Source organism: Conger conger, chromosome 6, assembly GCF_963514075.1.
Source record: "Conger conger chromosome 6, fConCon1.1, whole genome shotgun sequence".
Classification (NCBI taxonomy): Eukaryota; Metazoa; Chordata; class Actinopteri; order Anguilliformes; family Congridae; genus Conger; species Conger conger.
Genome location: NC_083765.1, coordinates 34,000,799 through 34,021,283, shown reverse-complemented (window position 1 = coordinate 34,021,283; position 20,485 = coordinate 34,000,799). Strand labels below are relative to the sequence as shown.

Sequence of the window (20,485 nt, the reverse complement as noted above, 5' to 3'; positions counted from 1 at the left end):
CCGTCAGCCATATTCCGTTCTGCGGCAACTTCTCATCCACGATGGCATGCTTTTACTGATATTTACATTGATATTTAAGACCCTGTTTACACTGTTGCACAGGGTTGGGTGAGTTCACATTGGTAAATGGTTAAGGTAGTCGAGTCTTCACCCCGACATGTGCATGCACACATAAATCATCATAAAATCCATGAAAAATGTTGTGAATGCAATCTAATGTTGATTAATAAGGCTCAAGCTGAAGAGAGTGTTGTAATGGCACATCTGGTCAGCCTTGCAACAGGTGGCAGGCAGCAAAGCTGCAGCCAAGGGGAAGTCAGATGTGCGTATAAGATATTTTCTTGGTCCATTTGGATGAGGCAAATCACAATTTTAAGTAACCATTTGGCTCGACCACCCTGACTGTGCGGTGACCTCATTTAAGGTCCATTGCACAAAAATACACTCAATGACCACTTTATTAGGTAGACCATGCAGATATCTCATTGACCAATCGTATCAACGTGAGTCGGGTTATTTACTTTACCTTTGTTTATTTATGTTGTTAGCCTGGATCTCATGAAGATTATTTTTCCGTTTGGGGCGTGTGCTCTCTCTCTCTCACTTCAGCTCCTGTAAATAAAACACTGGTGCAGTCCGGACTTTCCATATCACCCTGTGTTCAGCTCATCTGTCCTCCAGGGGTATGCCACAGCATGTGACAAACAGGTTCCGTAATTATTGGCACCCCTGGTTTAATACTTTGTGCAAACACCCCTGGCAAAGAGGACAGCCCATGAGTATTTTCCTGTAATTTATGATAAGGTTAGAGGTTTATTATTTTTTACCATACCTCTGTGTAGAACTTTCCAGAATCACTGATATCCTTGGGATACCCCACTTCAGTTCAGGAAAAAAAGAATCAAAACTCATCATACTGAATAGCATAACTTCCCATAAATACCAGAAATGTCATGACATACAGTTTTTGTTGAGACTGGCTGATACTTTTGTGGTGATTTTTGAGGGTATCAAGCAACTATCCTGTTAAGTGTTTGTCTGTTGTTATGACCCAGTGTAGGGTCAGCCTGTAATAGGACAGGGAAATATGGGGAGTGGGAACAAAAACTGCACACCGACGAGTAAACCGGGTGCAAAATTAACTCAGGCGGTATGACCGATCAGGAGGTTGAAGTGTCCCGGAGCAACCTAATCCCCAATTGACCCCGATGAGCTGATTGGTACCTTGCATGGCAGCCTATCACCATTGGTATGTGAGTGTTAGTCTGGGTGTGAATGGGTGAATTAATTACACAAATTTAAAGTGCTTTGGATAAAAGTGCCATATAAATGCAGTCCATTAACCATTTACCAAATGGTGTGTAGCCAACCCCCCTATGGAGATGAGATCTCCACCCAGGATCACCTTCAAAAATAATAAAGGAAAAATAAAAAAGCAAAATAACAAATTGTGTCCCTATAGAAGGATGCAATCCAGCTGGAAACACTACAGGCATCGCTACACGGCGAGTAGAGCGAACAGGGTTGAGCACAAGTGATGCAATGGTCAGAATCCAATCAGCAAACAAATCAAAATGGGCTAGGTGTGAATCAGAGTCAAATAGGATAAGGCAATGGCCATACACAAAATCCAGTCTATAAACAAATCAAAAGGGCTAGGCTAGTCAAGTAAAACAAAAATATGGTTATACACAAAGTCAAAGTAATCAATGATCCACAAGCCATATGGAAAAGTTTGCAGAGCTAGTCTACCCAGATCAATGCAAATGGCGGCCTTTTTAAATAAAAGTAATTGCCTATCTAGTGCAACTCAGAAGTGAAGATATGCAGCAAAGATGCGCAACTGTAAAAAAAAAGAAGAAAAATGCTTATGACAGAGGTCGTAACACTGTGCATGCTGGTGATCTTTGGATTGCAACCAATGTGGCTGTAATTCAGTCACAGACCTGATCTCTTTGGATCTCTGGCTTTGGTACATACTGCGAATTCTCATTCAACTTAATCCAAAGGGGAGAATCTGCATTTATTGCACATTCATTAGCAGCGAATTTGGAGAGAGCCCAATTTGACTTCCAGTGCAGCCATTGTGCATTCTAATGTACTCAGGGGAGATCACAAAAACTACAACACTGATTTAACTTCAGAACTAGCAACTGCGCATTGTGGAACTGTTCCTACATCCTAAAATATTCCAAATTAGAAATATGTACACGTATTATTAATTATCTTCCAGCACAACCTGTCACCGGTCACTATTTTACAGTATTTTTTATCTTACAAAAAAAGTGAGACATTTACAGTTTTTTATGTGCAAGTTTTTTACAGGCCTTTTGCCAGTGACACATCATAAGAGTTATTCCAACATAATCTCAATTCTCAAGGATGTTTTCAGCTTTCAGAGATCTTTCTGTTGCAAAAATGGTCAGAAAAAACCTCAACAGCACAGGGGAGTGTTAAATATGTAATGTGTAAATGAAATTCTTGGGATGATACAATCAAACACACATCTTCAAGGCCTGGAATTAATTAATACATTTAATTTAAAATGTTTGCATGTGGGAAACCTACAGTAGTGGTGACACATTGGTATAGTTTAAAGGGCATTCATACACAGTGCAATATATTTACAGCTAAATGCCGAAGTAAAGGCAACACCAGCTGGGTCATTCTCGCCAGAAAGCTTTTGATTCAACTGCCAGCTCAAACCTTAGATTGACCTTAGATTTCCACCTAAGTACTTCCACCTAACCAATGCACATCACGGTTGAGGGATATAAGCTTTTAAGTACAGCTGATGATGTTTTTCCTTCAGACGTCCATGCTAACATCACCTTAAACACAGTTCCTCATGAAACATTAGCTTGTTTTAGCAGTTTTCATCACTGAAGCACCTGCTAAACATGCTTCAACAACAACCTCTCTTTCAAAATAACTGAAATGTATTAATCCAACAATGGTATATTTTTGATCCCTCATTTATTCAATTGTTTCCTTTATTTTGGCAGTTACATCTATACATTGCTTTTGAATGGTAATGCTTGTTCTATAATATAATTAATATAATTCAGTCTTTAATACAAATCATACAGTTTTATTTCAAAGAAGGGCATTGCCCCTTTTTCAAACACCTTAGCTATATATTTATTTAATACTTATACAATCCAAGCCAACACATAACAATTATAAAAGCAGTTGCATTATTTTTATTTCAAGCATGTTGAATAGCTGCCCTGCAATAGATTGGTGTCCAGGGTGTATCCCTGCCTTTCACCCAATGCATGCTGGGATGACCAGTTAAAAATTGCTTAGATAATGGAAGGATGGATGGATGTTGAATAACAGTGATATGTGTTATATTTAGGTTATAATTGGATTTTATTTTTTCAATCACCACAGAGTGCACAATTCTTCACTGTGCTATAATATAGATAGATAAATGATTACATCCATACAGCGAAACTGGCCTCAACCACCATCAAACTGTAGCACCCTCCTGCCATTTTGTGCCAGAACGTTCAACACACCAGCTGAGCAACAAAGTTTTTGCCAATTGAATCAGGGGACGATTAGGTGGCAGCTTCAAAGAGCCAAGGTTGGGAATTTAGCCTGGACACCAGGGCACCCCCAACTCTTTGCAAATATGTTTTTACGTCAACAATGATATGGTACATTTTACTCTGATACATCTGAGCGAAGAGCAATTGATCTGTATTACATATGATTCCTACATACAAACTGTCAGAGGCGAATTAACATTGTACATTCTATTGTGTGCCAGCAGAGAATTCTGATTTATTTGCACTTTCCCTGCAGGCGATAAAAATGTGCACTACACCATTAACATCCGCTGTGTCTTTAGACACTGCTGGCCTTCAAATCCAGAGACTCCTCAGTCTCCAGGGACTTCTTGTTTCGATCTCTCCCGTGAGCGGGAGGGTGGACATAGTCGTGTCTCCGCTCGCACTTGAACGCGGCCATGAACGCGTCCCTGTAGTTCTTGTTCATCCATCCGTACAGGATGGGGTTGGCGAAAGTGCAGCACATGGCTACGACGTGAAACACCGTGTAGAGCAGCTTGTAGGCCTTCATGTCCAACACGCTGCTGTCGATGTCGATGGCCAGCTGGAAGGCGTGAAATGGCAGCCAGCTCACGGCGAACACCACCACCATGGTGACCAGCATCTTGGTGGTGTTGCGCCGTCGCCGGTGGCGATCCTTCCCGCCGGCGGGCGTGCCGCGGCTCCTCAGCTTGCTCCAGATGCTGACGTAGGCGAAGGAGCTGATGGACAGGGGGAGGACGTACTGCAGGACGAGCGCGAAGATGCCGTAGACGGTGCCGTCTCTGTGGTTCCCGGGCCATTTCTCCATGCACACCTGCATGGACTGCGTGGCAGACAGATCGAGTCTCGCGTATTCTCTGAAGATGGCCAGCGGGCTGGCTAAGATGGCGCTGATGACCCAGGTGATGCCGATGATGACGAAGCACATGTCTTTGGACATTTTGGTCTGCATGGGATAGACGATGCACCTGTGCCTGTCCAGTGCGATGACGTTCAGTGTCACTGTGGAAACGTGCACCGCCAGGCCCTGAGCGTACGGAAGCATGAAGCACATGACCTGGCCAAATTTCCACTCGCCCTGGAGGGTGTATAGCAACGTGAACGGCAGGCACAAGGCGTTCACCAGCAGATCTGCCATCGCCAGATTTGTAATGAAGAAGTTAGTAACTGTGCGCAGGGTTTTAAATTTGTATACGACGTAGATGACCAGGGAGTTTCCAATTAGTCCAAGCAAAATAATTGTGCAATACGCAATGATTAGTATGGCCTGCACTCCAATGAGCTTGGTGCTGTCTTCCAGACCGAGGAACGTGTTGTCATAAAGCACAGCAGACGTAGAGCAGCAGTTGGAGGATTCAGCGCCCAGCTCAGGGACCATCTCTTGCGTAACATTCTCTTCCTTTCCTGAATCCATTCGTAGCATTTCCTCCCCAGACACCAAGATGCTGGAAACAGATTAGAAACATAATGTATTGTTAACCTCCCATAATTACATCCGAACGCATCTTTCAATCTCCAATGTGGATGTTACGTTAAATATCCTAATCCTATAAATATCGTCGTTATCTAATTGTCCACTCTGTTTCCATAGAAAACCCCCCCATCGAGTTTATGGGTTCTCTGTCAGGCGAAATAATTGTTTGTCTGATAGCTTTCGCACTTCACACCAATGATAGAGGGTCACATAAATAAAGTACCTTTTTTACTGAGTGTACCTATCCCACCTACATAAAACTATACTGATTGCGAATACATAGTTAGGATTTATTCTGCTGTGGGTAGGAACAGCCTACCAATTACAGATAATGAGAAGTTACAGTGGCGTCAGAAAGTATTCAGACCTTTGATTTAGATGTAGATTTACAACCCATAATGACAAAGTGAAAACCTGTTTTTAGATTTTTTTGCAAATGTATTAAAAATGAGATATTTACAACTGCAAGATTAGGCTAGTGCTTCTGGGGAGCCGTTTTTCAACGCAACGAAATTACACAAGAGGCACTGCAAAGCAGCGTGTAGGGGAACGTTATGCGCCTAGAGGTAATTTCAAATGAAAGTTTTGTATTATTTCCACCGCTGCGTTAAAGGAAAGTAGTGGTCTATCCGTAGGCCTACTATATAAGTGTGTTTATTGTGAATAAACCACGATATGAATCTGTTAATTTGCACAGCCCCATGGGACATGACGTAGTTGTAAAAGCGGCATTAGAATTACCTCCAAATATCTAAAATATAATAGAAAACATACACTAAAACTGAAAGATTCAAAAATAAAATTTATTAAATAAACTACCCATCTAGTTTAATAAAACTTTATGATCGCTAGTGTAGACTGCCATAGCACGCTAGCCCGCAATGTGAAGTGACTGTGTATATGCATAAAGCTGTGCCACTTTAAGTTATAAATTATTTATTATGATAGAGCACAGTGAGGTAATTAGTATAGGCTACTGAGGCTACTGATGGGATACTGAGGCCTCGTGAATCTCACCTGGTGTCAGTGGCTTTTGAGTCAATTACTTCTATAAATTAAATTAAATGCGCGATTCAGTCTGCTATTCAATCTTTGGCACAACAATTTTCTTGTAGCTTAAAGGTATTCGCGTAAAAGGTCCTCTCCATTACTTTGCGTAATTAGAAAGGCTCTTGTCAGCAGCGCGCACACCCAGTATTGACCGGGCAAATGCACATATACTGTATAATTCTCTGTAGCATACCACAAAGACTTGGTTATCTGAAGGAATGTTAATGAACGTTGATTCAGAGTTTACCTACACGTCTCTGTTCCATAGAAGGAATACATATTTCTGATAAATTTGTGGAAAAGGATTTTCACGAGAAAAACTTGTCAGTCACAGTGCCGTGACAGTATTGTCATGCTGGTCACGTTTTAAAGCTTTGCTTTTCTCCCTTAATTTCACGAGAAATCAACGTGTGTTATGAGTTCATATTTGGTGACTATGATGTATAGTAGACATGGAAAACCTGAATACAGCAACTGACCCATCATTTCTGAAGAGACATTTAGACCAAATATTTCAGGTAATATGAATTCCTTTTCAGAGGAAATGTAATGATATCCACATTCAGACTGTAATCTCTTTAAGTCCAATTCGATTTAAGATGCTTATTCATAACAACCAATTCTCAATGCGCCTGTTCCTGTAGTCTATATTCATGTAACTATAACATAGCCTTCTTCTACTTTTCAACTATTCCATTATTATTATTATTATTATTATTATTATTATTATTATTATTATTAGTAGTAGTAGTAGTAGTAGTAGTAGTATTAGTAGTAGTAGTAGTAGTAGTATGATTATGATTATTATTGTTGTTATTATTATTGTTATCATTCGCTTATTTTTTTGTTTCATGTAATATAAAATAAATAACCAACTTTTATTCCTCGGGAGAGAGTATATTTTCATTTTTCTAAAGCTAAATCATTTCTAATGAAAATCTCACTTGTTACTGGTACAACAAAACATTATTTTAATGCGCACTGACACAGTCAGTCAGAAACCTATAGGCTACAATTAGCAACAGAAACATTTAAACTCTCACGGTGTCACCTTCAGTGAAATTAGTAACGAACTAGATTACATGCATATCATTCAGTAACACAGTCGTAATCTGAAAATGCTAAAGACAGAGAAGTAGCCACTCACCTGTTCAGTTATGCATTCTGTAAAGGATCATTTCACATGAAAATACCCACGCTCGACGTCCATAAAATATATGGCAACGCCACTGATATAGTCATAATCTTTCTTTTTCTGTTTAAGGAATATCTCTGAAATGCATGACCAATTTCACATCGCAATTATATTCACCGGTCTGAAGTGAGCTGTTCAACATGTGTCCAACTGAAGAAAGAGCGTAACTTGTTCTTACACATTCGGGCTATTGTGAATAGTAATGCTGTCCAATCCTGGTTCTATCAAAAGTACTCAAAAATCTCAATTCACACGTCGATTTCTAGTTCTATTCATATGAAGTTAGCCCCACGCGGAGCGCACACGATTTTCGTTGCCCTTTCAAGTCAGACGAGATTGAAAGAGGATTCCTGCAAATCTAGTGCTGTGCCAGATCCACGCATGTATTGACAGAAAGAGGGCGCTACCTCAGGTTTTTATTGATTTATTTTGTACAACAGTAAGATATATACATATATGGAAGACCCTATATATATATATATATATATATATATATATATATATATATATATATATATATATATCATTTTTAATTAATCCATGCAAAATAAAAAAAATGTGAAAATAGTTTTAATGTTTGCACCAAAGGTTAGCATGTGCATGTTTTCCCAAACTTAAGTGGACCAAATATGTAGCCTACAATGTTTTGTTACTTTGAGAGTGGCAGTTATTGCTCACTCAGACAAAAAAGTGATTTAAGTTCAATAAAACTTATTACAGACCTAGTTTTTTCATTTTTCCATTTCCGGATTATGTCAGCATTAGTTGAAATCTTTCTTTCACTAAGCATTCTGATTGGGTAAAGGCTAACAGCCTTAGGGAAAGGCCTTTCTCGATTAACTGTCCTTTTTTCTTTACTTATCTAGGGAAATATTTTTCCAGTTTTATTATTATGACCCTTCCCTCCAAAGTAATGCAATTCCAGCTTATATTTCCGTCTTTAATTTGTGTTTGTTTTATAGCCACTGTATATTAGTGTGGTTATTGTCCGTGTGTTGGTTGTAATGAACCGGGAGAATTAGTGCTCCAGTTAAAAGCTCTCTGATAAGGCACACAGTCAGGAAGAGCGCTAATAACCAAACTAATTAGACCTCCACTCTCCAAGGGGAGAAAGACGGCTTATCCATATCAGCCTGTAATCATGATAATTTGGATGCTAGCTCTCCTACCAGCAGAGCAGTGCATGCTCACTTATATGTACTTTTCTCCAATTATGCTGATGTTTACCCGCATCATAAAAAATGTTGATTGCATCTTAAATAGCCCGATCAATAGACGTATCAACCAATCAATTCACAAGCACACACAATTGCACGCCTTGGTGGAGATGTATGCTTTTAAAGCATTTGCAGAATGAAAGGAATCCACTCTGAACATATCCTGCGTTAATAGCCGTTATCCAGTTAACCTTTATATAGATGGATGTTAGTTTCAAGCACATATAGGTTCTCTCCACTTAATTTGTTCATTTGATCTAGCAGTTCAATATGGTCAACATTTGCAAGTAGAGAAATTTAATATTCTACCCACGTATAGTACATGCAAGAAGCCTTCATCTTATGGGTATGCATGTCTCTTTCCACAATAATGTAATTTTACTGAATTAAATATACCTCATTGTCCAGAGAAGCAAAGGCTGCAGTACCAACACAGTGAAGGAAGTTGTCATATTAACTTAAATTCATGATTTACAAACATGTGGTAATTTCTGAATGTCCGTAATTTGATATAGATGCATGTCATTCATTGTGGGGATATAAAGTTAACCCTTCATTGGTATAATTGCCTGCCGCAGTCTTCTGCAAAAGGTGCAACCACCATCAGAAAGTAGACTATACACCATCTGCAGTCCTAGATACGTACCTTCCCCAGAGACAGATTAGCGCAATAACCCTGAACTATGACATGCACATGCAAGGTGACAAAACCCCAGCCATAAATATATGAGGAAAACAGTCACATAAATGCTGAATGCCCCACATACTTCAGATCACCTCCTGTAAATAGCCTCTACACCAGACTACTCTCTGCAATTTGACATAGTACAGACAGTATGTGATGCATCATGCTGTTGTCATATGTCCTGTGCATTTCTCTACTCTTTTTCACAGGGCAGGTCATTAGTGACATGAAGGATGAACATATTATAACTGAAGCTCTCCGAAAAATTCAATAAATGTAATAAAAGGAAGAGTTATTTGGGGGAAGGGGGTGGGGTGGTAAATACTATCAGACTATAGAATGAGAGAGAGACAGAGGGAGAGTGTGCGTGTGTGTGCGTGTGTGTGTAGTATAGTCATTCAGTTCATCAGCACTATAACATGTAAGGAGGATATCACAGTTGCGACTGAGAGACCTCCAGGGTTAAATTCACAGTTGCAAAACTTTGTTCCAAAAGATTTGTATTTTATTTGCTATATTACTAAACTTTATATGTCAACCAGGAGAATACAAACAAAGTCTCTAAAAATGAGATATGGAGTTATTAATTGCATAATTCTATGTTGTGGAAAGGAAAATAATTATTAACAACAGCCACATCAAGGGTCACTCGAGGCTTTGTTTTCACATTGCCATCAGGAACAATATTACAGATGACAATATTTAGTTACGATTTTGGCATTTATACTTTTCAACAGAATAAGTTCACCTTCTGACAAATGCAAATCAGTTGCTGTAAATGCAAACAGAAGCTTAGTGAACTGTTGCTGTTTTTCATACCCTCCCTCTGTATTGCGCTTTAGTGCAAATGCTTGTATAACTGAAAAGAATCATCTGTTTTTTTATCTCTTTGGTAAGGTTGTCTCAAATGGCTGATGATGGTAAATGGCAGAATACAATGTACTGTCAGAATCGTAGGCCAGTGTCATTCATCAACTCTCAGTAAAGCCTTCGTACTACAGATAGATTACTGCAATTTCAATCCATTATTGATTCTTCCCCCTTGTGGATTTTAATGCAGTACCATCATACCAGCCTAGGCCTGCTGCACTGCCCACTTTCAGCTCTATTAGGCTTTGCGTATAAAAGCAGCCCTAAGAAAATCATTCTCTCCTTTATAATGCCTCCAAATGTCAGTAATTGAAACCATGTTTAATCATGTCAACAGTAGTCACTAATCATATGCTGATCAGTCACCGTAGAAATATATGCCTTGGTTACTTAGCTTTCATATTTGCACATTGCTTTATCCACCCATAATGTACTATGCTGATTATGAGCCAAATTAATGGCGATTTAATCACTCCAATCTGACCTGTGAAGGGTGCTGTGGCAGGCACTGTCTGGGGTTTCTATGTTGTACAGTTTTACAAAACATTTTTGATTGGCCCAGACAGTGTTTGTGTGTACGGAAGAATATATTTGTCCTCAGTCGAGATGGTCATGGTGTCAAATGACCTTTCACCTTTGGCTGTTAAGGCTACATACCAGTCTCACTTTAAAAACTGTGTTTGACAACTACCAGAAATATTGTAACCACACAATTATACCCAACTACCCAAGCACTTCAGTTCAGAGGCACGTAATGCCACATGTGACATGCCAGAATGAGCCTTCAGGAGAATGAATAACCCTGCAGGATAGGTCTAGGGCATCCAGACTGCATCAGGCCTGTAATCAGCATACTTTGCCAGCAGTGGGCCGACATTGCCAGATGCCGGCCCTAATCAGCCCAAACGGCCTGGTGTCTGGGTATGGTAATTCTCTGTTTTTATCTTTTCATTGGACCAGACACATTAAGCTAACAAGCTAACATCCAGGAAGATTAGTAAAATACACCACGTGGAACTGTAAAATACACCCCAATACATCTGCCGATAGTAACTGTGCATTCTCACTTGCTGGAAATATTTTAAAACCTAAAAAAGAAAAGAAAAACAAATGCATTATATTTGTGATAAATTATGTTGACTAAACTTGTCTTTATCCACACGGTAAAGGTATGCATTGCTGCGATCGTATTTTTAAGACAAACAAGGATGGCCATGTGCCTGTATCAGCCCTATTATGAACTGTAATGTGTAATGTGTACGGTATGCTCTCGAGGACATGGAGTCAAACTGGGTATCTCTCTCCAATAAAACTAAAGGTGAACCTTAGATGACCTTTGAGAGGGATTCAGGAAATCTTCAGGAGTAATGTATGTACGGATGTAGTCAAGTGCATAAATTATGCAGCTATTACTTAACCAGTCTCAGTGGAAATGTATGCTAACTCCAGAACTTCATCCCTTAATAATGTTTTTGAACATTATTTGAATTGTCTCAACTGAAAATAAAAACGGCCATATTTTATAATTTTGCCTACTGTTCCACAACTTGTTTCTATAGTTCTTTCCTTGCAGAATATGATATTCATCTATCTCTACTGTACAGCATATTTCCATAATGTTACAGCACCCAGTTTGAATGTTTATTAGTGTGATATCAATTGGACTCGCTTTTCCGAGCATCTTGTACTCTGTCTCCATAGTTATAATAATCCGTTTATTTCTGCATTAGTGCACACACGCTTTGTCATGTCCGCCAGTAATGAAACTTACTGTCTAACCACCATCTCCTCCTCACCACTATCCCAGTGCTTTAATTGAATCAGCTACCATTAGTGCAGTGCAGTGTGTACCTGCTCTTTTAACACAGCTACACAAAGAAACAGCTGTTTAGCTTCATGAATGAGTCGATTGGTAAAGGTATCCCAGCATGCAGCAGGACTTTTGAAAATGAATTTAGTTAAAGCGCTGTTCCCTTTTGTTGTTTGCCAGGATCTTTTTATGTATTCATGTATTCATGTCTCATTTCCGATCAAATGACTTGAAGTAAAGACAAATCATTCTCATGACTGTAACAGACATCAAATAAATGGCATATGCATATTTTCAAAAGTGGCCCTTTTGTGCCATTGTAAAGTAATACACACACTGTCTCCATCAATGCAACAGCCTAGAGTGGGGTGTAATGTTTTACTACATTAAAGTAATAGTTTTTTTAATCAAAATAGAGTGTACCTACAGGACAGTAAGCAACATTCTGGAATTTCCTAATTTCCTTCCCTCTGTTCTCACGTGAGCAGCATAACAGATGACATCACTCTTTCCAGACTTGCCATCTGTCGCCATGACAGTAACACCTGGGGGGAGGCAGATCTATAAGAATATCAATGTAAGAGGAAGAGGTTGAGGAAGCATTAAAGACAAGGAGGTAGGGCACACAAGGTGGAAAGAGCTGAAGGAATTGGCTTCAACCACACAGTAGCTGGAAAGCCTGGCTGGCACACAGCCACATCTGAGGCACACCCAGCAAGGCAGACACGGCCGGTAATCAAAAAGTGTAGGAGGACGACACCCATTGTGTTGACCTTCGCCCGTCTCCAGAATGCACCCTGTCTGCATTCAGAACAGCAGCATAACATCACTGATGCTGCTGGAAGCCAATATGAGCTAATAGCATTTATGCTAACAGACAAGAGAACAGGAGACTACATAATGATGAAACCCGGTCGTTCAGTCCATCAAGACTCGCCATTTAATTACAAGCTAGCAAATGCCCAGCACTGAGCCAAGCCTGGACTTGAATAACCCCAGGGATGTCTGCCTGTACTACACGCTTACAGATTTGCATCGACAACTCTGTAGGTAAAATCAATGGTGATATCAATTCAGTATTTACCATTAGCTCATTTCTACCCATGCCCTTTGGTTTTGGTTTTACCCTTGTTCTGATGACAGAGAATCTTTCATAGTCCCTTAAATCTCAATTAGCTAGGACCATGAGTCTATTTGTCACAATGCCATGGAAGAGAAAATGGTTTCAGTGGGTGATTGCTGCAGAACTACACGTAACACCAAATTTACATTGACTCTAACAGCGTTCACTCAACTCTGAGATTTTATGTGATTCAGATGAATGTCATCTGTAGCATTAACTGTGCTCTGTCTGAGTGTGATTTTACACCAAACGTTTCTCTGTTGTTTCTATTTCATTTGGGAAGAGTTCACTACAATCATAAAGTCCCTACCAATCACAGCTGTTTTTTAAAACATATTTTTACAGTACACAATCTTTCTTTTCTCCTAGTGCCATTTATTTTCCCACTCACCTTTGATGAAGCACATTTGTTATTAGCACCACAGATATTAAGTGGGCATTACATCTGAGCTTACTGCGAGGGCTTTTTGTTTTTTGTCAATTCAATATGTCCATATATCTGTAGGTTCAGTCCTGCCAACTAGACTCTCCCTCTGGGCAGCATTATGGCCACTTAAATGCCAGGCTTCCAGTCACATTCAGCGATGTCACTGTCAAGACCCTGAAACAGCATCCAAATACTGAAATACACTGTCAATGGCCATAAATCACATCCATAAATCAGATGTGTGCACATCCATTACTTCGCTCTTTCTGAAATGCACTTTTAACACTAGCTTTAATATATTCTGCTCTGTGTCTATTTGCTTTCAGCCCATTATTTATGGCAGAATATGTGCTATAGCTATCATATTGGTCAATAATCCTCTCTTTCTAGCCTCACTCCTCATGTTTTGACCTGAGTCTGCATTTCTTGATTACTTGAGGACCCTCAGTAATGCAGTCATAGACTCTGCCTTTTCATCAATGGACAGTCATGAATTATCTCCTCCGGACTAGCGGAGAAGTGAAGTTAGTCATTTTTCCCCCATATATTTGCATTCAGAGCACTGAGTCACTCAAGCAGACACACATTCAATTACTTGTCTTGTCAGCTCTTTTCCTCTGTCAGAGTCTTAGAGCTGACAGTAAAGGACTGAGCTGGTCTCCAAGCTCAAGAGAGAAGATTTACTCCATCTGTCAGATTTGTACCAAATTGTTTTACGAGGGTGACCTTTCAAACTCCACATTTATGGCACCCCTTGTTTCATGATATACTGGAATGTTAAAAGTGGAGAGCAAACACCAGTCTCTTTCTAAATAAAAGGGCTTTGTGGGATTGGTGGTGTATTTCAAAGAAAACTAGACTATAAAACAACAAATATGATGTACATTTTTCAGTGGACTTTTATTTTTACATCTCATAAAATTTGCAAGTGGAATTACCTTATATTATATAATTAACTTATGTTTTAGCAAACCAAGATAATGCATGCTTTTGTTACTGGAAGGAATTACTAGTCAAAAATGAGTCGATTGCCACACATCCACAATTGCTTTTAATTTGATACAATACAATATCCTGCCAGTGTAATCAATACATTGAACAAGGTCTATTTTGCTGTAACTACTGTAAGTGTACTATGTGCATATATGATCATAAGGTGTACTTTTTGTGCTGTTAAGTCATGTTAATTACTTTGGTCATGTGTTCAACAGTATGAACTATAATCCAATCCAGTGCAATCCAAGAGTCTGGAGCAGTATCTCACAATGCACATTTTTACAGAATTGGTATTTAGCATATTTATACAATCTGAGAACTGAAGAGAAAAAAACTGAATTTTCAATTGTTTTAATAAATGCAATGTTTGCATGTATCAAAAAAATACAAGACCATTGAAACCTGGCCAGCCTTCTTCATGAAATTATTGTACATCAGGCATCAGTGACAGGAACATTTATGTCAAGTCAATAGTAAAGCTAAACATACTACAGAACTGGAAAATAAATTAAACATGAGATATTTAGCACATTCAAACCATTAATTCACTTTACCAGATATAATTTGTGACTTGTATGCTCAAAATCCAATAACAAAAAAGTACCTTGAACTGGTTTTCATTAAAACACTGCATATTGTGTTCAGTGGGAATCCATTGCCTCAACCACCATCAGATACTGTAGAGCCAGGGGACAAACATATCACCAATTAATGGAGCGTGACAGATAGAATCGGTTATTAACTGGATGCAATTTACTCCCCAATTTACTCCCCAACGTGTATGTGGTGTGTTTCCAGCCTAGCTGAAAACTTTTAAAAAGATAAGAATAAAAAGAAAAAGACATCACACCGAGCATCCAGCATGCACAGGCACAAAAGTATTGGAAGAATAATAACAGCAGTCTTTTCGTACGTCTTCTTTTTCCAGAGGGGCGAGGTGGGCTTACGATGTCATCCAGAGGATGAAAGGGCAGAGCAGGGTGAGCAGCAGGGTGAGAGGGGTGAAAGACCCCAGGTAGAGCATGACGCTCACCCCCAGCAGAGCAGTGAGAAACGCACTCTTCTGACTGCACACGATCTTCCTCACAGTTTTACAGAACTGTGCAAGACAAGAGAGAGAACACAGCATGTTATTATTAATCCCAATCATTATTCAGATTACGTGCTGCAATGGGTAAATCATTTGCGGCCCTGGTATTTTCAGCCAGGCACAATACCCGCCAAGGAAAAGGTGCTCTATTCAGTGATCTTTAAACCTTGTGGCATTTGCTGAAATTAATTTAAATACTTTTTGATTTCTCAATAGCAACGCACTCAATCATACAAATGGAAGGCCACAAAATACCATTATTATAGCATGAATAGGAGTATGAGTATGAGTATGAGCTAGGAGTATAAAAAAAATATCTGTATAAAATGTTTTATTGATAAACTGCACTTTTATCACTTTTAGACATTTTGTAGAACAGTGATTCCCAGTCACAGCAGAGGTAGAACACATAAAATACAAGGATCTGGCAGGGGGTAGCCAGGACAGGTTTGGGAACCATTGTTGTAGAATATGGATCCTGGCTTGCTGAGGCGATTCACTATACACATTTGCTAGGTCTGTACCCAGTTCAAACGCTAGATGGGGCTGCTTACCTATGAAGGTATTTTGTGCTCAGCATTAGTGTCAGCTAATGTTGCATTCACTTTCCTCAATCATAATGTTATTTATTTTTTGGGAAATTGGGAATAGCACACTCATTTGTTCATTGATAGAGCTGGCTGGAAGTGACACATGAAGAATGTATTACATTATATTACATTACATTAATGCAAAACTATACACCTCCAGCTCACATGGGCCCTTGGGGCTTTTGTGTCTGCAAGCTGATGGGGAGGTTGTATGAAATACTGAAAATCCCTTTCCAATGTGCATGCCTTGGTGACTTTGTGGCTCCAGAATACAATCAGTTTAGCCTGTTTACACACATCCCACTATTTCGTATTCAAAATATTCTCAGAATGCTAGGAAAACACAACTAAGATAATGACTCAAATGTAATTCTATAGGAGCAGAGATGTGGCCTACCTGGTAGGTCTGAAAGCTTATGCATGTCCCGTATCTGCAGTACATGACATAGTGCTCACAGTTGTACCACAGGAGACTGTACGTGATGGAGCCCAGCAGCTTTTCAGCTCTCCTGGCCACCTCTTCGCCTTGGTAGGGCGGTCGACTGCAGGCCTTGTCCATGTGGTTGACCAGGATCTCCGCCCCATAGGCGAAGTCCTCCACAGTGTCCACTCTGACGCTCGCCACTTTGGCCAGCACGCCCATGATCAGCCGGCTATTGGTCACCATCTCCTTGATGATGTCTTGGTTCTTGGTGAAGACGGGGATGATGTCGGGGATGAGGTGTGCCACCTTGTTGTCTCCGAGATAGATGCCGAAGTGCGTGAAAAGAGTCCGGGGGACCTCCAGCAGGTCGCCCCGTTTGTAAAGGGAGAGGTCATACTTGCGTTTTGACTTGTCCTCCTTCACTTCCACCGCTTTTGTGGCGAAGAAGAAGAGGCTGAGAAACTGTAGAGGAAACATGGCCCAGACTGCAGTCTAAATAAGCTGGGCGTCCAACTTTTTATTCTCACATGGGGTGGGAGGAGCCAAGGGATTAGACATCGAGGGACTCATGGGAATTTGGAGTAATGTAAGGAGCTTTTCAATGTCACATGCTTATGCAAAAATCGGATTTTAGAAGGATATTATGCAGGCCTGTTCCTATATTCATAGAATTTAGTGAATGAATGTTGTTTGCAATAGCTGGACTAAAAATTATGAAGGATTTATGTAATGCTCTCTGGCAGTTAAATGCCTCTAGAGTTCAATTTTGTCTTCTGAGCTGTTACCAGGCACTATAATATTGCATCATATTCTACTGTAAAAACACTGTAAAAGAAGCCATTGATTTGGCTTTTTTAAACAGTCCAAGGTAAACAGTATACAGTAGTTTATCTTGGAGTGATATCATCGCTACATCCTAGACTTGTTTAAACAAGTCTAACATTTATTAAGTGTACTAATTCTAATAAATAAATTGATGATGGTTGCAATTTGTAAATACTCACAAGATCAGGGTTCCGCCTTCCAAAGAACATACATTTTCCCTAATGCAAATGTCACTGATACTGAAAACCAGGGACAGACTCTGAGGGCAAGGTTTGTGAATGCTGGGTACTTTGTCGAGTGTTGAACTGTAAGGAGTTCAGAGGAAATATTTGTGGAAAAATGCACACTTGGTTGAAAGTCAGAGTTAAGGACAAAATGAATGCTGGTTCAATCCAGTTCAATGTGTGTAGTTATAAAATTAACAAGTTCTCCAGGTAAAAAAATGCAATATATTCATTTACAAATTTAAAACATTTTCACAGTGAAAACAAATTCTTCAAACCAGGGATACCCATCAGTGTCATGAGACCCGCATGCTGAAGTCACAACTCAAACAAGTGTACACATTACCAATTAAGTTCCCATTCTTCTATACATGGTTCAAAGCAATCGGTCTGCTAAAACCATCAGTAAACTGAACACATTTTTACAGTGCATGGACAGTGTTTGATTGGATACGCCCCTTTCGTTGATAAAAGATGAATATGTCCATCCAACCGCATTAACCAGATTTGATTTCTTATGAAAACCTCTGGTGCTCCAACCAAGTCAATCTGAAAATTCTAAACCCTTTTCCCACTCTTTATTAAACCGTGTTCCTTCCATATTAATTCTTGTTCACAAACATTCATTTGTACACACACAACAGCATTGATGGAAGCTTGGAGAAGGTAGAGCTGACTGCAATATCTAATATTTTCTCATATTTGCTAGAGAAATTATTGTGCCAGAGTGCATCCTCCTCCTGTTCCAGAAGCAATTATTATAATTGTAAAAAAAAAAATAGAATTGTAAAAATATTACATGTATAATGAGAGACAGGAAGTAGACACACAGTATAAACAGCAAACATAATATCAAAGTCAAACACATAAGTCAAACATGTAATATCGTTTAGACAAAATAATATGGTAACAGAACATATGGACTTAGTAAGTCAAGTGGTGCATTAAAAAAACAAACAATTTTCCCTTCCTCCAAGAGTGACAGATGTGATGCACCAGTGCAGTTCAGTGTCTGATCTCAGGTCAGTTAGCCAATCATCCAAAGAATGAATGGAATTAGAAGAGTGGGTAGCGCAGTGGAGGGCGCCATACCAAAGCAAACGATGGATGTCAGACCCAGGCCAGCGGTAAGGAGGACGCTCCTCTGGTCCCGAACCACAGACTTCAGGCACTGAAGAAACTGCAAGCCACACAGAAAAATATTAATTAATATTGTACACAATATCATTATCGACTCAGGATAATATATATCGATTCCGATAATTACTTCGAAGATATTTTTTTTAAGAATATGAAAAGTATTTCGGTTTTGTGATTAAGCTAGGCAAAAAAAAAAAAAAAAAAAAGGATTTTCAGTTCAAACCAGTCTTGTTATAAGGTGCATATACACACCGTTTTGCAGCCATGGAAACCCACATGCTATTATGTACCGGTTTTCAAACTCCGTTCAGAGGGACCCCTGCGTATCCTGTTTATGTTTTGTTGTTGTTGCTTCTGTTCCAACCACAGTTGCACATGTTAATTGTTTCTCAATTAGACTATTTTAGTACATATTTTAGTGCATATTGAATGATGCCATACATTCCACGAATAATAAGTCCCAGGACGTTTAATCGATCAGATACAATAATTGTTTTGAGTTTCTTAAATGTGGCATTCATGTGATTCATTTAAAATGACATACTGACACCCGGTCACTGAAAATAATTTGATGAGCCAAACCTACATTAAATTAAGTTATGTTTAGGGAAAACGGAACTTAAACACCTGTTTTCACCATCATCAGGTTTAGCCAATTTCCGGAGAAATTGCACGACCGAGTGGCAGTGGATTTAATTGAGCATTCATTTGTAGCCTATTTTAAGGAATTTGGGTAGGTTACGTTAATTTATCAGGGCACGTTGCTACAGAGAACATACAGTATAGCATTATTGCCTGGAAATAAACGCCACTGAACCCCACCGTGTAAACATGCACGCCAATGCGCTAGAAGAACGCTAAAATTATACTGAAACGCAACAAAACAAGATTTGCATTAAACTAAAGCAATAGTCTACTATTGGTTCTGAAAAATGTAAAAACCAACCACCTGGCCACTGGGGAGAACACAAAACATAGTTTACCTGATCTGTTTGCATGCTCACAGCGGAGCCGTATCTGCAGTAGGTGACAAAATGTTCACAATTATTCCACAACAAGCTGTAAGGTATGACCCCAATCAATTCTTCGGCTCTTTTTGCGACGTCCTCGTTGGGCAGTGGCGGATTTTTGCATGTGTGGTCCATACTGTTGACTATAATATTGGATCCGAATGCAAAGTCTTCAACTGCATCAACCCGAATACTAGCAGTTTTGGACAGAACGCCAAGAATCAATCTTTTATTTGTGACTACTTTACTAATTTGATTTTTGTCGCTTGTGAGGACGGGCAGGATGTCCGGAATAAGATGCGCCACTTTGTTTTCACCAAGGTAAATGCCAGAGTGTGTGAACAAGGTGCGAGGGACCTCAAATAGATCTCCCCTCTGGAAAGAAGGCGCTTGACTACGTTTCGTGCACTTGCCTTCGTCAGACCAAGTGAATGTAAAGAGTTTTAAACTGGAGAAGACAAAAAGTTTCTCAAGAAGAAACGCTAATGCGTCCAACATTTTGGTAGCTTCTGAATCATCACTTAATCATCACTTTCAGGACCTTTTATCCTGAAAGTGTATAAGGAGGGAACCGGATTACATCATGGGATACCGATGACGCTATTGGCCACAATGATATGGCCTCAGTTCAGTGCCACGTAGAGCGCACAGCAATAATATTTGTAAACATAACCTAGCATTTGTCTGCGCGATTATGTTCAGTTCGCTGCATCTGCAGTATTATGGTCTTTGCACCTAAAGTGTTAAGTATTCACCCAGATGGTCTTATAACCTA

At 39.5% G+C, this 20,485-nt stretch overlaps 3 protein-coding genes across 3 annotated transcripts; all 3 read right to left on the bottom strand.

The window, feature by feature from the left end:
- Nucleotides 1–3,855: 3,855 nt before the first annotated feature.
- On the bottom strand, nt 3,856–4,974 carry npy2r (neuropeptide Y receptor Y2). The gene has a single exon (XM_061246911.1). The coding sequence runs from the start codon at nt 4,972–4,974 to the stop codon at nt 3,856–3,858; it is 1,119 nt and encodes a 372-aa protein (XP_061102895.1).
- A 9,858-nt stretch (nt 4,975–14,832) lies between these two features.
- si:dkey-30k22.5 (lecithin retinol acyltransferase family protein) lies at nt 14,833–17,215 on the bottom strand. The gene is made up of 3 exons (XM_061246780.1): nt 16,485–17,215; nt 15,321–15,506; nt 14,833–15,084 (listed from the first exon to the last, which is right to left on the bottom strand). The coding sequence occupies exons 1-2, from the start codon at nt 16,986–16,988 to the stop codon at nt 15,351–15,353; spliced, it is 660 nt and encodes a 219-aa protein (XP_061102764.1). The 5' UTR covers nt 16,989–17,215; the 3' UTR covers nt 14,833–15,084; nt 15,321–15,350.
- A 532-nt stretch (nt 17,216–17,747) lies between these two features.
- On the bottom strand, nt 17,748–20,250 carry lrata (lecithin retinol acyltransferase a). Its single transcript, XM_061246607.1, has 2 exons — nt 19,684–20,250; nt 17,748–18,740 (listed from the first exon to the last, which is right to left on the bottom strand). Exons 1-2 carry the CDS (start codon nt 20,206–20,208, stop codon nt 18,588–18,590), a joined length of 678 nt encoding a protein of 225 aa, XP_061102591.1. The 5' UTR covers nt 20,209–20,250; the 3' UTR covers nt 17,748–18,587.
- Between the last annotated feature and the right edge of the window lie 235 nt (nt 20,251–20,485).

What these genes read in the sequence shown, in the direction of transcription:
- npy2r (XM_061246911.1), bottom strand. Translation starts at nt 4,974, where the DNA reads ATGGATTCAGGAAAGGAAGAGAATGTTACGCAAGAGATGGTCCCTGAG.
- si:dkey-30k22.5 (XM_061246780.1), bottom strand. Translation starts at nt 16,988, where the DNA reads ATGTTTCCTCTACAGTTTCTCAGCCTCTTCTTCTTCGCCACAAAAGCG. An exon ending in TAAGCTTTCAGACCTACCAG is followed by an intron (nt 15,507 to 16,484) that starts GTAGGCCACATC and finishes TGTCTTGCACAG; the next exon opens with TTCTGTAAAACTGTGAGGAA.
- lrata (XM_061246607.1), bottom strand. Translation starts at nt 20,208, where the DNA reads ATGTTGGACGCATTAGCGTTTCTTCTTGAGAAACTTTTTGTCTTCTCC. An exon ending in TGAGCATGCAAACAGATCAG is followed by an intron (nt 18,741 to 19,683) that starts GTAAACTATGTT and finishes TGTGGCTTGCAG; the next exon opens with TTTCTTCAGTGCCTGAAGTC.